At 46.0% G+C, this 16,534-nt stretch overlaps 1 protein-coding gene across 2 annotated transcripts in view; it reads right to left on the minus strand.

The window, feature by feature from the left end:
- Positions 1 to 16,534, minus strand: part of MAP2K5 (mitogen-activated protein kinase kinase 5) — a 270,085-nt gene that overhangs the window by 35,986 nt on the left and 217,565 nt on the right. For both annotated transcript variants that reach the window (XM_063925546.1, XM_063925547.1), the window contains exons 14-16: positions 12,389 to 12,462; positions 10,794 to 10,844; positions 9,237 to 9,308 (exon numbers count right to left, since the gene is read on the minus strand). In XM_063925546.1, coding sequence (XP_063781616.1) covers positions 9,237 to 9,308; positions 10,794 to 10,844; positions 12,389 to 12,462 — 197 coding nt within the window. The remainder of the gene's footprint in view (positions 1 to 9,236; positions 9,309 to 10,793; positions 10,845 to 12,388; positions 12,463 to 16,534) is intronic.

A 16,534-nucleotide genomic window follows, 5' to 3' on the forward strand; every position in this document is an offset into this window, starting at 1 on the left:
TTTACTCCCATCATCCCAGTAGCACCCAGTCACATCCACCTTCATATTCACTACTAACTCCACAACGGCACCCAGATATTAATTCCCCCATACCTTTACTCCCATCACCCCAGTAGCACCCAGTCACATCCACCTTCATATTCACTACTAACTCCACAGCGGCACCCAGATATTCATCCCCACATACCTTTACTCCCATCACCCCAGTAGCACCCAGTCACATCCACCTTCATATTCACTACTAACTCCACAGCGGCACCCAGATATTCATCCCCCCATACCTTTACTCCCAACACCCCAGTGGCACCCAGACATTCATCTCCCAATACCCATTCAACCCCATTCTCCTTTACTTCCAACACCCCAGTAGCACCCAGTCACATCCACCCTCACATTCACTACTAACACCCCAGCGGCACCCAGATATTCATGTGCCCATACCTTTACTCCGAACACCTCAGTAGTACCCAGACATTCATCCCCCAATAGCCAGACATTCAACCCCGTTCTCCTTTACTCCCAACACCCTAGTGGCACCTAGACATACATTCCCCTCCTCCTTTACGCCCAACACCCCAGCAGCACCGGACATACACTCGGTCCCCATCTCCCCCTGCATTCACTTCATACTTACCTACTCTCACAATATTTTGAGTAGTCACCCAGGCTCCTGGATGAGAGGATATTCCACCCGCATCGCGCCCACTGCCTAGTGTAGTGGGTGGGATGGGTAGAATAATACCTTAAATTGTGGTCCATGAAAAGCCAAAAGCAGAGGCAGCAGGTCCTGCCTGTTTAAAGGGGAAGGGTCAACAAAAGAGGGAGGGACATGCACTTTAGCCTGTTCCCACCCTTTTTATGTATATTGGTGCTGTTTCCTTGCTAGAGTTCTGTCTCTAGGCTGGGACTGGACTCTGGGTGGGGGCCCTGGGAGAGGGAAGAACACAGCATATGCCCCCTGGGCTCCCTGCTTATTCCTGCGCAGTGGTGCATAAAGCAGAAAATAGGATTTTAATACCTAACGGTAAATCCTTTTCTCTTAGTACGTAGAGGATGCTGGGGATGCTTCAAGAACCATGGAGTATAGACGGGATCCGGAGGAGACATGGGCACACTATAAGACTTTGAATGGGTGTGAACTGGCTCCTCCCTCTATGCCCCTCCTCCAGACTCCAGTTATAGGAACTGTGTCCAGGGAGATGGACATTTAGAGGAAAAGGATTTATTTAATTATTTTAAACTAAGGTGAGATACCTACCAGCTCACACCACTAACACGCCGTACAACATGGCATTCAACAAACAACGCATGCAACGGCATGACCAACAACAGTCACAGAATGACTGAACTCAACGCAACATGAGCGTAACAATAACCAAACTGCAGATACAGCCCGCACTGGGACGGGCGCCCAGTATCCTCTACGGACTAAGAGAAAAGGATTTACCGGTAGGTATTAAAATCCTATTTTCTCATACGTCCTAGAGGATGCTGGGGATGCTTCAAGAACCATAGGGTTTATAACAAAGCTCTAGAACGGGCGGGAGAGTGCGGATGACTCTCCAGCACCGATTGACCAAACAAAAGGTCCTCCTCAGCCAGGGTATCAAACTTGTAAAACTTCGCAAAGGTGTTTGAATCCAACCAAGCAGCCGCTCGGTAAAAGTTGTAATGCCGAGACTCCCCGGGCAGCCGCCCAGGATGAGCCCACCTTTCTGGTAGAATGGGCTTTCACCGATTTCGGTAACGGCAATCCTGCCGTAGAATGAGCCTGCTGAATCGTATTACAAATCCAGCGCGCAATAGTCTGCTTAGAAGCAGGAGCCCCAATCTTGTTGGGAGCCCACAGGACAAACAGAGCCTCTGTTTTCTAAACTGCGCCGTTCTGGCGACATAGATCTTCAAAGCTCTGACCACATCGAGAAACTTTGACTCCGCCAAGGCGTCAGTAGCCACTGGCACCACAATTGGCTAGTGCACATGAAATGACGAAACCACTTTCGGCAGAAATTGTTGACGAGTTCTCAACTCCGCTCTATCAGCATGAAAAATCAAATATGGGCTTTTGTGAGACAAAGCCGCCCAACTCAGACACCCGCCTTGAAGACGCCAAGGCCAACAGCATGACCACTTTCCAAGTAAGGAATTTTAACTCCACCTTGTGCAAAGGTTCAAACCAATGTGATTGCAAGAATTGCAACACCACATTAAGGTCCCATAGTGCCACTGGGGGCACAAAGGGAGGTTGGATGTGCAGCACGCCTTTTACGAAGGTCTGAACTTCTGGAAAGGAGGCCAATTCTTGTTGAAAAAAGATCGACAAGGCCGAAATCTGTACTTTAATAGAGCCTAACTTTAGGCCGGCATCCACACCTGCTTGTAGGAAATGGAGCAACCGCCCCAGGTGAAATTCTTCCGTAGGAGCCTACTTGGATTCACACCAAGACACATATTTTCTCCAAATACGGTGGTAATGCTTTGCCGTTACTTCTTTTCTAGCCTGAAGAGGTGTAGGAATGACTTCACTGGGAATACCCTTCCGGGCTAGGATTTGGCGTTCAACCGCCACGCCGTCAAACGCAGTCGCGGTAAGTCCTGATACACACACGGCCCCTGTTGTAACAGGTCCTCCCGAAGATGAAGAGGCCAGCGATCTTCTATGAGCAACTCCTGAAGATCTGGATACCAGGCCCTTTTTGGCCAATCCGGAACAGTGAGAATCGCCTGAACCCTTGTTCTTCTTATAATTTTTATCACCTTTGGAATGAGTGGAAGTGGAGGGAACACATACACCGACTTAAACACCCACGGTGTCACTAGGGCGTCCACCGCTGTCGCTTGAGGGTCCCTTGACCTGGAACAATATCTCTGAAGTTTCTTGTTGAGGCAGGACGCCATCATGTCCACTTGAGGAACTCCCCCAAAGACTTGTCACTTCTGCAAAGACCTCTTGATGAAGACCCCACTCTCCTGGATGGAGATCGTGTCTGCTGAGGAAGTCTGCTTCCCAGTTGTCCACTTCTGGAATGAAGACTGCTGACAGAGCGCTGGCATGTCTTTCCGCCCAGCGAAGAATCTTCGTGGCCTCGGCCATCGCCGCTCTGCACTTTGTTCTGCCTTGGCGGATTATGTACGCCACTGCTGTCACGTTATCTGACTGAATCAAGACCGGCAGACCTCGAAGAAGATGTTCTGCTTGCAGTATGCCGTTGTAGATGGCTCTTAATTCCAGAATGTTTATGTGTAGACAAGCTTCCTGGCTTGACCGCTTTCCCTGAAAGTTTCTTCCCTGTGTGACTGCTCCCCAGCCTCGGAGGCTTGCATCCGTGGTCACCAGGATCCAATCCTGAATCCCGAACCTGCGTCCCTCCAGAAGGTGAGAACTGTGCAGCCACCACAGAAGGGAAATTCTGGTCCTGGGAGATAGAATTATTTTCCGGTGCATGTCCAGGTGAGACCCGGACCACTGGTCCAGCAGGTTCCATTGAAACACCCTGGCATGGAACCTGCCATACGGAATGGCCTCGTAGGCCGCCACCATCTTCCCCAGCAAACGAGTGCAGTGGAGAATCGACACCTTTGCCAGTTTCAGAATCTGTTTTACCATGTTCTGTATTTCCAGAGCTTTTTCCACTGGAAGAAAAACTCTCTGCAATTCTGTATCCAGAATCATACCCAGGAACGACAGCCATGTTGTTGGATCTAACTGTGATTTTGGCAAATTTAGGAGCCAACCGTGTTGTTGCATAATCGTCAGTGAAAGGGCAACATTCTTCAACAATCGCTCCTTGGACCTCGCCTTTATGAGGAGATCGTCCAAGTACGGGATAATTGTGATTCCCTGCTTGCGCAGGAGAACCATCATTTCCGCCATTACTTTGGTGAAAATCCTCGGAGCCGTGGACAGACCAAACGGCAATGTCTGAAATTGGTAATGACAATCCTGCACAGCAAATCTCAGGTAAGCCTGATGTGGAGGATATATGGGGACATGTAAGTAGGCATCTTTTATGTCGACCGACACCATAAAATCCCCCTCCTCCAGACTGGAGATCACTGCTCGTAGAGACTCCATCTTGAACTTGAATCTTTTTAGAAAGAAATTGAGGGATTTTAGGTTTAGAATCGGTCTGACTGAGCCATCCGGCTTCGGGACCACAAACAGGCTTGAATAAAAACCTTCCCCCTGTTGAGACAGGGGTACCGTGACAATAACTTGAGTTTGACACAACTTTAGTATCGCAGCGCTTACTATTTCCCTTTCTGGAAGAGAAGCTGGCAAGGCCGATTTGAAAAATCAGTGAGGGGGCACGTCTTGAAACTCTAACTTGTATCCCTGGGTTACTATGTCTACTATCCAAGGATCCAGGTCCGAGTGCACCAAGACCTGACTGAAGAGCTTGAGACGTGCCCCCACTGGTGCGGACTCCCGCAGAGGAGCCCCAGCGTCATGCGGTGGATTTGGTAGAAGCCGGAGAGGACTTCTGCTCCTGGGAACTTGCCACAGCCTGTGACCTTTTTCCCCTTCCTCTCCCCCTCGCAGCAAGGAAGGAGGACCCACGTCCTTTTTTGAATTTGTTGGGCCGAAAGGACTGCATCTGATAGTGAGGCAATTTCTTCTGCTGTGCAGGAACATAAGGTAAAAAAGATGACTTAACCACGGTAGCCGTAGACACCAGGTCAGTGAGGCCGTCACCAAACAAGACCTTACCGTTAAATGGTAAAGACTCCATCGTCTTCTTAGAGTCAGCATCAACATTCCATTGATGAATCCACAATGCTCTCCTTGCTGAGACTGCCATGGCATTGGCCCTTGATCCCAAAAGGCCAATATCCCTTACAGCTTCTTTTAAATATGCTGCAGCGTCCTTGATGTGACCCAAAGTCAAAAACACACTATTCCCTGTCTAGGGTATACCTCAGAGGACAAGTTATCTGACCACTTTTCAATAGCGCTACTCACCCATGCTGAAACAACGGCAGGCCTGAGTAGCGACCCTGTAGTGACATAAATGGATTTCAGGGTATTTTCCTGCTTACGATCCGCAGGGTCCTTTAGGGCTGCCGTGTCAGGGAACGGAAGCGCCACCTTTTTGGATAGACGCGATCAAGCTTTGTCTACCGTGGGGAATGACTCCCAACTTTCCCTGTCCCCAGAGGGGAACGGATATGCCATTGGAATTCTTTTGGGAAAATTTATCTTTTTGTCAGTATTTTCCCAAGCATTTTCAAAAAGTGCGTTCAGTTCATGAGAGGGAGGAAACGTTACCTCAGGTTTCTTTCCTTTAAACATACAGACCCTTGTATCAGGAAGAGCAGGGTCCTCAGGGATATGTAATATGTCTTTTATCGACACAATCATGTACTGAATACTCTTAGCCAGTTTTGGATGTAATCTGGCATCACTATAGTCGACACTGGAATCAGAGTCCGTGTCGGTATCTGTATCTGCTATCTGGGTAAATGCACGTTTCTGTGACCCCGAAGGGGTCTGGGCCTGTGACAAAGCATCTTCCATGGATTTCCTCCATGTCTGGTTCTTAGACTCAGATTTATCAAATCTCTTAGCCAACTTAGTCACATTTGCGTTTAAAACACTTAACATATTGACCCAATCATCCGTCGGCGGTGCAAACACTGTCACTCTCACAGAACTGTCTGTCCCCACACCAGCCTCCTCCTGGGACGAGAATTCAGCCTCAGACATGTCGACACACACACGTACCGACAGCCACAACGACACTGGGGCTATAGGAGACAGACCCACAATAAAGCCTGCCAGAGAGACACAGAGAGAGTTCTGCCAGCTCACACCCAGCGCCTATCCTGGTACTGAAGTCAGTAACAAGACTGGCCAGACCTGCTAGCGCTTTTTACATATATAATAAATCACCAATCACTAGTGCCCCCCCCCCCCTTCCCGTTTTGTACCCTGTTACTTGCACAGCAGTGTGGAGGTCAGGGCCAGCGTCTCTGCAGCCTTCTGTGAAGAGAAAAATGGTGCTGGTCAGAGCTGTACGGGCTAAGCCCCGCCCACTACATGGCGCGCTTCAGTCCCGCTCAAAAAATCTTTATACTGGCTGGGGTCCCTTAACAACTGCCTGGGCACTGTTATAGCCTATGCCAGTGCTGTTTGAGGTCCCCCCTGCGCCCTGCAGTGCCGTGATCAGTGTGGGAGCATGGAGCGCAGCCGCTGCGCGGTACCTCAAACGCCGTCTTCTGCCATCACTGAAGTCTTCTGATCTTCTCATACTCACCCGGCTTCAATCTGCTGACTCTGTAAGGGGGGGGGGGGGGGGGGGTGACGGCGCGGCCCTGGGAACAAGCAGCTAGGCGTACCAAGTGATCGAACCCTCTGGAGCTAATGGTGTCCAGTAGCCTAAGAAGCAGAGCCCTTGAACTCTTAAGAAGTAGGTCTGCTTCTCTCCCCTCAGCCCCACGATGCAGGGAGCCTGTTGCCAGCAGGTCTCCCTGAAAATAATAAACCTAATAAAGTTTTTTTCCTGAGAAACTCTGGAGAGCTCCTCAGTGTGCATCCAGTCTCGCTGGGTACAGAATCTAACTGGAATCTGGAGGAGGGGCATAGAGGGAGGAGCCAGTTCACACCCATTCAAAGTCTTATAGTGTGCCCATGTCTCCTGCGGATCCCATCTATACCCCATGGTTCTTGAAGCATCCCCAGCATCCTCTAGGACGTATGAGAAAATGGAGGACATCAGGGTGCCCCCTTCAGGGCTGGTGTCCGGAGGCGACCTGTCTCCGATGTGTCCTGTATTTATGCCCCTGCTGCATCCCCACTGGATACCGAATACAGTGTGGCATCATTGGCCTCATCCCTACACAGCAGCTCTGACTAGTTAGTACAGCAGACATGCATGGGGCATATTAAACACGCCAAATCTGTGCTATAAAAATACATTGCACATACTCACATTTAAGGGCTCATATGCGGGTGCTAGCAGTGCACACTAAAGCTGGGTACACATTAGATGATATGTTACCCGATCCCACGGATTAGAGTGACATATTGGGTACATCGTCTAGTGTGTATCCATGATATGCGCGCTCCCCGCGGGTTGCTAGCTACATCCACCGTCGGCCCTGCAGCAGGGCTGACAGGAGATGTTGTTAGCGATTTAAGTGTGTACCAAGCTTCAGAGTCTGGTAAACATCTCATACTCTAATGCAAATAATATGTTTGAGCATGCAGCGCATGCACAGAAGCAAACGCAATCATTTTTGCACATCTCCAATTCTGAGTCGGCTGGATCTTTGCCAGATCTTGCTTTGCATGAACTAGACAATGGATCTCACATACTGTTCTGTCTTGTGCAAGTGTCATGGGAGTGCAGCTAGAGTTCCGTGTTATTCTGAGTTATGCACAGTGTCAGGCGGATCTCTAGAACCTAGCGTGGGGCTGGTGCAAGTGCACTACTAATAAGGACAGTTGTGACCAGAGCAGCTTCTCACTTGAAGCCATGCAGATTTTCGTGGTAGCATAAGGTTTCCGTAGCATCACGCAAACACAGCCATGGCGCATCCAACACAGTCCCTGTGTAAGCAAGTGGACTTGTGCACACACAAATTCTCATTCAACTAATTTCCCATTGTTACGAGCATTAACGATCATTACAATGTAACGCTGCAGGGGACTATGAGAAAACATTTCATACTAAGTACAAGGATTTATCTTTACTTTTAACAGGTTGTTTCTCAACGCCATTGTGTATGAGTCGCTATGAGCAAGCCCTCCATAATCTCTTGGGGTATTTACTTTTATTCCATTTGAACTATTCAGGACAGAAGAGAGAAGATCCAGAGGTGGATGCTACTGCAGCAGCTGCTGCATCTACTCTTGTTGCAGCTACTTTATATTAAGTCTTTATGCTAATGCCATGGCCAATGTAAGGTCAATTGACATGCCTACTGGCTGAGAAGCAAATCCACCAATGTGCATACTAAGACATAGTCAGCCCACCATTGGACATTGCATGCCCTATGGTAGATACAGAATGTCCGACTGAACATGCCCCCCCCCCCCCCCGCCACCCCGACACATACACACAGTTATCACCTTGAAGCGCCCATTGAAATTTGCATGGATCAAGAGAGGAGGGGGGCCATGTCAGGCTCCGATCGGGCCCCCTCCTCTACAGCAGTGGAGTAGACTCTGACATTGTTCCAGAGTCTACTGCACATCCACTGGTCTCCAGGAACATGGTGCCTGCTACGCGTTGTCCGTGAACATCTCTATTGTGCATGCGCGAATCACCAAAAAATGGTCGCTGCGGCCATTTTCCCAGTGATATTTGCAGCTCTGCAGCCAGTGCCAGGCCAGCGGTACAGTAATTAAATGGGTGCAGGGTCTGTGGTGTGTGGGCCCCCCTGGACCCAGGGGCCCGTGTGCACCGCATAACTTGCACCCATTATAGATACTCCAGTGATCGGAACATATGCACAGAGGGAAACCATTGGCCACTTGTGCCCTATGGCTTTCCTGCATCCACCTCTAAATCACCAGCTCAGTGTTTTGAGGGACTATGTACTAAAGCTCTTTGTCAGCTACAATAATAAATCAGATTAGCCTATCCCTCAAGGTTTGGACATTTTGACTGACACACGGTGCTCAACTCAAAGAGTTGTCTTTTACTGGCATTTGTGATCTAGGGTATTGCAGAATGAGTAATTATTGCGTACTGGACCAGGTAAATAATGTACTATAGGACTCCCACTCCAATGTGCACAGGGCACTTACCTGTACCAGTATACATAGTCTGGACCTAACTGCCAGTAGTTAGAGTACACAGATTGCTGGGGTACTGTGGCCTGCCCATGTAGTCATACCATACAACCACGTCATTTCTTGAAAATTCTATTTATTCCTGTGCTTGACTTCTGCTTATTTAAAATGTTACCTTTACATTGTGATAATGAAGCAGTGCCTTCCCTTGGCAAGGCAAGCTGTATATAAATAGAGTTATTACTATTACCATCACTGTCAGCGCCCCAGGGATCAGGTTTCAAAATATACGAAATTATTATTTTACATCCATCCAGAGCTGCGACTATTCCCTGTGCAGGATGTACATATCATTTATACACTCCGTACCACTCTCATACTGAGAAGGGTTGTGAAGCGCTAATGAGAAACCCTTGCTTCTCACATTTCTGTCCTCTGTAAGCATGTGCCTGTTGTATATGTGATGTAAGTAAGCAAGAGATCCACTTATTCTCACCTCCATGAAAGAGATTCCCAAGCTCCAAACATCTGAGTGAATTCCGTATTGTTCACCTGCAATCCGTTCCGGCTAAAAATAAAGCCATACTTTCAATGTGTGTAGTTGGGAGAATGGGACAGCAGGCAGAACGGAACATTTCTTTTGATTATGCATAACAGTGGGTCATACAGTAAAAGTTCATTTAGAAATAAGGTACACAATGATGTTATTGGTGACTTAGGTCTCCTGAATGATGTGCGGTCAAGGTCTGAGTTATTCTCCCTGTGTCCAGGTCAGCAGAGTGTAAGAGTAAGATAGGAGCGCTCCCCTGACACAGATTCATGCTGTGCTCTTAATGCACCTGGCTGCCTCCAACTGCCGCTCACATCCTCATAACCCCGGGGCCTCTGTACTAGAAAACAAACTCAGAAATTAGTGCCAGCTGAGTGTGTTCTGTGTGGGTATCCAGGTCAGTGCTTGTTAGAGGAAGGAACAGTAAATAAGACTCAGAACTTGGGACCCTAATGTGTTGATCATCCCAGTGTTCCCTGTTGCCTGCTCTGCTATGAGAATTCAGGAGAAGCCTCCTCCATAAAATGCTGCTACATACTGTACGCCCCTGTAATTAAGCCTATTTGCAGAAGGGGTACTAAACAAAGCTAGTGGTGTCTCGATGAAGTGCAAGTATGGGGTTAAACATAGGCTCTGCTTTATAACAAAGAGGATATAGGACGGAGATGTCCACTCTCCTGGATCTAATCCACTGTTGTAATTAGCAGATGGATGTCCCCTTCATCTGCCAATCCGTTTAATGCACACCTGGGATCTGCCTTCATGCCATCAAAAGGACCCTCCATTTAATTACTGTCCCACTGAATGTGTGGGCTAGATCAGTTATATTTAACCCCTCGTGGAACACAGGTGGCTACTGTGCAGGTTAAGGTCTGATAGAAGCATCCAGGATGATTCTATGTTGCATAAAGTTTCGGATGCGAGACGAATCAGCAATAGTAACCAGATGACGTTGTTTCACACCCTGGGGCTCAGATACAGATTTTAAGAGCATCCTGAACACATCTGTTGATTGCAGTGAAATTAGATTATAAAGGAGGCAATTCAATTCAGTGTTATGGACTCAAATTGCCATTACAGAATGTGTATCACATCCATCTACATAGCTAGTTTTATCTCACACCCTATAGAGGTGCGAAAGAAAACCTGCGATGCCAGCATTACAGTAACAGAGCGATATGTGCGCAGCCAGGCATCTGTGCAGTGTCCAGCGGCACATCGCCAGCAACTGAATTCCCCCAAAGTGCTTGTGGTTTAATCAAACATTAGTGTGGAGTTTCCCTGTGCTTGCGTGTCCTGCCACAATCCAATAATATAGTGGAAGGTTAACTGGCTACTGAAAAAAATGAACCCTAGTACAGTATGTAAGTGTGTAAGTGTGTGCGTGTACATGTGTTTAGGCCAGTCTAGATGGGTCAAGTGGTTCTTATCTGCAGTCAAATTCTATGTTTCTATATTCTATAGAAAGTGCTATTACTTCCTGCGCAAGGAGCAATGACTCACCGCCATATAAGCGTTTGTGCCCACGTAAGTCTTAGCGATAGAATTCACCAACTGAAAAAATAAAATAAGGAACGATGGTGTTAAACAGACAAATGCATAAAACGGGCAATTATTTTTCATTTAATCCACCCATCAAACAAAAGGAGAAGAGAACAGAGAGAAGATATAAAACACAGAATAAAAAATATATAGAGTGCTTTTATCTGCAGGCATTAAACACAAGATGATTACACTCATGGCTTTCTCTCTAACTTGTAAACTACGCAAGTGTTATCAATGTAGAAACTCCCTATTCAGGCAAACCTCTGGCCTGTTATAGGACTGTCAGCATTCCCTCTGGTTCTGTGCAATTTGGTAGGACACACACTCACGTGGGATGCAGTCAATAACTCGGCTGTCGGTATCCCGGCGTTCAGGAGACCGACGCCGGAATCCCGACAAACGCTTGCTATTCCCACTCGGTTGGTGGGTCTACGCCTCCAACTGAGTGGGAATAGAACCTGTGGCGAGCGAAGCAAGCCACTGGGCCCAATGCAAGGCGAGCGCAGCGAGCCCGCGAGGGGGTCACTGTCTCGCCGTCGGGATTCCGGCAGATGGGATGCCGCTGTAGGTATCCCGTCTGCCGGGATATAATATGTATTCCCACACACACAAGTATTCAGAGGTCGCAAGTGCTTAAACTCCAAACTACTTGTGTTCTCAACACAAATTAACATAGTACATTGTATTTTGGAGAGTATACTTTACTGCCCTGAATGTTTACAGCAAAGTGGAAGACCCATAGAGAAAACTTGAGGTTAACACTTGAGAAGCAGAAAGAAATTGAAACCTGTAGCCACAAGATGTACCAATACACTATGACAGACAGCAGACAACACCACATGCAAGCTACTCCTTCAGGCTGATATGATGAACAGAATATAATGGTGAATGGAGAGAAGACAATGTTCTGAAGCTACTGACACACACACACACACACACACATACTGTGCAGGAGAGCAGCGCAGACATCGCTAGAAAACACACAATACCACAAGCCTGTATGAGTGAGGCTGGCAGTGCAGCAGGTGGGGCCAAACAGAATAGCTGCTGGCCCCCTGAGTCTTGCGGTCTCTAGCCGAGTGAGGGGGAGTGAAGGGGCCTATTCAAAGTGACATGACAGGAAGGTCAGGGGTCAACCTGATGGGTGCTCTCTGGGGAGGTTTAGAGATGGAAATTAATTACAATTTGGGGGGAGGGTCTTGCCCAGACCTCACAGTCTTTGTTTTGCTCAACATTCATTTTTATTAATTATTATTATTTTTGATAACAGTCTCCCCTGGAAGCCTCCCCCAACCTCATTCTTTTGTGCGGACAGAACCGATCTTCTCCTAACTCCCCAGAACGCATATTAATGAGGCCGCAATCCCATTAGCAATTACCACATCATCTGTTACTCGCGTTAACCCCTCACCTGCTGGAGGGACCTGCAGTGTCCATTGGCACATACAATGGGTGACGAGTAAATGACAAGGTGTAGGTACTCACTATCTACTATGGGGGGAAAGGGGGATGAATTGGGGATGTGTTAGGTCTCTAGTCTACAGGTGACTTACCTGTATACTAACACCAAAGTCACACAGCTTCACTTGTCCACGTGTGTTCACCAACATATTTGAAGGTTTAACATCTAAAACAAACACATATCTTTGATAATCATGTTGATTCCACATAACATTACGCATATTAGTATTTAAAAATCAAGAACCCATTATAAAATCACCATAATGTTATTCATGCATATTAAAATAAATGATGGAGACTGGCTACTGTCCATCATCACACTTAGTAAAATGTAGATCTTGTGTTATTAGACCACATAAAGTTTTCAGAACTTGTATGAAATGTATTTGGACAGCCGGTATACTATTTTCCTGTCTGTATATAGAATATTTAGTATATGTACTTTGCTATCAATCTTTTTAAGCATTGACAGACCAGTCGCCGATACACAGATGACTCATCAGTGGTTCTTGATAATCTAGGCTGTCCCTTCTTATTATTGTATGCATGGGATATACTGTATAGTGGTGCTTGAAAGATTGTGAACCCTTCAGAATTTTCTAAAGTTCTACTGAAAGGGTGGGAGGTTAGGTTTAGGCATATGGGGAGTTAGGGTGCAGGGACGAGAAGAGGATGGTTAGAAACCGGGGACGGGGGGTTAGGATTAGGCACTTACAAGGGGAGGTTAGGGTTAGGCACCAATCGGGGATGGTTAGGTTTAGGCAGCGGGTTAGGGTTAGGCACCCACAAGAGAGGGTTAGGGTAGGGGACAGGGGAGGGTTAGGGTACTTTTTGGGGGGCTGTTGGGATTCTGATGGCCAAGATGCCGCAGTCGGTATTCTGACCGCCGGCATCGGTATATCATACCGATTCCAAGTGGACAACCTGTATTTTTAAAAGAACAGGGATCTATCAAAGTCTGATGTTCACAACACGTTTGTGGAAGTCATTATGCCACGAACAAAGGAGATTTTTGAGGACCTCAGAAAAGTTGTTGATGCTCATCAAGCTGGAAAAGGTTACAAAACCATCTCTAAAGAGTTTGGGCTCCACCAATCAACAGCCAGACAGATTATGTACAAATGGAAAAAATGCCAGACCATTATTACAGGAGTGGTCGACCAACAAATATCACGCCAACAGCAAGGCGTCTAATAGTTTGCAAGGTCACAAAGGAACCCAAGCAAACCTCTAAGCAACTGAAGGCCTTTCTCACATTAGCTAATGTTAACGTTCATGAGTTCACCATCAGGAGGACACTGAACAACAATGGTGTGCATAGCAGGATTGCTAGGAGAAACCCACTGCTCTCCAAAAAGAACATTGCTGCCCGTCTGCAGTTTTGCTAAAGATCACCTGGAAAAACAAGAGGCTATTGGAACAAAATAGAGCTTTTAAGTTTAAATGAGAAGTGCTATGTTTGGAGAAAGGAGAACACTGCATCCCAGCATAAAAATCTCACACTATCTGTGAAACACGGTGGTGGTGGTGGTGGTGGTGGTGGTGGTGGTGGTGGTGGTATCATAGTTTGGGCCTGTTTTACTGCATCTGGCCCAGGTTGACTCGCCATCATTGATGGGACAATTAATTCTGAATTATACCAGAATATTCTAAAGGAAAATGTCAGGACATCTGTCTGTGAGCTGTATCTCAAGAGAACGTGGGTCATGCAGTAAGACAACGACCCAAAGCACACAAGTCATTCGATCAAAGACTGTTTAAGGAAGAATAAATGTAAAGTTTTAAAATGGCCAAGTCAAAGTCCTGACCTTAATCCAATTGCCGTTCATGAGAGGAACCCCATCAACATAACAGAGTTCAAGATGCTTGTACGGAGGAATGGGGTAAAATTCTTCCAAGCGATGTTCAGGACTAATCAACAATTACCGGAAACGTCTACATGCAGTTATTGCTGCACAAGAGGAGTCATTATAGATGCTGAAAGCAAAGTTTCACATACAGTACACTCACAGATACAGTATGTGATATTGGATCATTTTCCTCAATAACAAAAATAAATGAGCAGGTCTAGTTTTTTAGTCTCATTTGTTCGATTTGGTTCTCTATCTAATTTCAGGATTTAAAATCTGAGGTAGTTTTAGGCCAAATTTCAATTAAATTAATTACACCGTCCCCTGTCGGCATTCTAAAAGTCGGGATGCAGCGGACGGTCATGTAACTGTCGGCATTCTAAAAGTCGGGATGCTGCGGACGGTCATGTAACCGCCGGCATCCTGGCCATCGAAATATCATGTCACACTCATTTTGGAATATATGCATACCATAATGAGATATCTTGGTAAAAGAACCCAAGTCTAAAGACAGAATGCATTTATGTTTCATAAACACCTTTTACACATAGCCTGAAGGTAATGTTATATAATATTTTTCATAATTTTGTGCATGAAACAAAGCTTGTGTTCACTGAACCATCAAAAAGCAAAAGGTGCCACTATCTCTGTCGTGCTCAAAAATTTTTGGATTTCAGAAAATTTTGGATATCAGATTTTCGGATCTGGGAGACTCAACATGTATATCTCCCCCACAGTCTTTACAGTGAAATAATATTGTTTCTTATGCCATTTTTGGCACTCTCTCTATTTTGGGGAACGTCAGCCAGGAATGCCCATCAGTTATCCTTGTTCCCTCCTCCCTATTAGGTAATACTCCTTTCCTCTGTCCCAAATATCAGGCTGTTTAGAATTTCTTCCATGTACACCTGGTAGGTGACACTGCTGCGAGATGTACAAAATACAGTTTGTATAAGCTCAATTGTACAATATAGATGGACACTTTCTTAGATCATATTATTGTTTATGCATTACCACATACGGATTCAACATATGACCTGCCCCCATGTATTTATTACAATACTATAAGCATTCAGGTTTGGCCACCTCTGAGGAAGCACCACACGTGGTTACTGCACTTGTGGAACCTATTTTATTGTTTTCAGTCTATCCACTAAAAGCAGTTCACAGCCGCGCATTGCTCTCTACCATCCAATTTTCAGTTTTCTGACCACAAGATATTTCAGGAGGGCCTTTCTGAGAGGTTTTACAACTGTAACAAAGAACAAAGCTTTTCCATATAATAGGCACTTCAGTAGGGAGACATCTGTATTCCAGTTATCTACAGAAAGGTTGAGCATTAAGTCCAGCGCAACATGTACATTTGTTCTAAGAAAGCAGGGTCGGTCATGAAAATGTAAATGAAAACTTAAGCTGTGTAGATAACCAGTCTCACTTCCAGAGTGTGTAGATTTCTAGGATATCCATGGCACTTCATGGTTGGAATGTGGTTTAAGATGCTCCACTGACTCATAAGTAGAAATGTGCTTCTCTGGGGTCCACATATCATAAATACAGCTGGTAAACTGTGTAATAAAGTGGCCTACCTGTAAACAGGCTCTGAAAGTTTGGGTCATCTACGGAGAGGGACTAAACATTATAGGGTGATTCAAAAGTCGCAGTACACCCTTTTGTTTCAAAAACTGTGCCGGAAATGGGAAAACTGAATACTCCAGTAAGATATGGGTGAGGTGGGCTATCTTTAAGGGTATGTACCGAACATGGGCGACAGCTTGAAATCGTCCATCTTGAATCTAAGTCAGTTTTTTCAAATGGAAAGGAGATTGTGTAACATGTCAAACAACATCAGAATTTGCTGAAAAGTTTATTGCTGCAAACAGATTTGAAATAGCAATTATGGTTCAAAAGTTACAACACTTTTTTTGTTGCAGGTAACTAAAGATGGCTTTGACAAAAGAGAATTGAGGTCTTTTTGATGTCTGGAGAACAAAGTTTCCGTGTTATAGCTGCAGATTTTAACTACCGGCACCCAGAAAGACCCTCACATTTCTTAATTTAGTTTGGTGGGTATCTGCCGTGCAGGCCTTGGCCTTGCTTGAAGTGAACATTAAATAAATTAACTTTTTGGTTGCAGAAATGTATCAGAAACCACCAAAGACTTATATACACATATACATAAAGGGTCCTGCTTTAATGTAAAATAATTTGGTTGTTTACATGTTTACCATTGGCTCGGACACTGCTTGCACACTTTGGTGGCAGCTCATAACAGTCCTCTGTAGGGGTAATGACCCTAGAAATAGAGAGTCAGTTTCATCGACACGTTCAGTGTCAGAGCAGATCATTGCATACAAGCCATATTGCCATTTTTTCCCCAAAAAAGTTTAT

Source organism: Pseudophryne corroboree, chromosome 6 (genome assembly GCF_028390025.1).
Source record: "Pseudophryne corroboree isolate aPseCor3 chromosome 6, aPseCor3.hap2, whole genome shotgun sequence".
In the NCBI taxonomy this organism is placed as follows: domain Eukaryota; kingdom Metazoa; phylum Chordata; class Amphibia; order Anura; family Myobatrachidae; genus Pseudophryne; species Pseudophryne corroboree.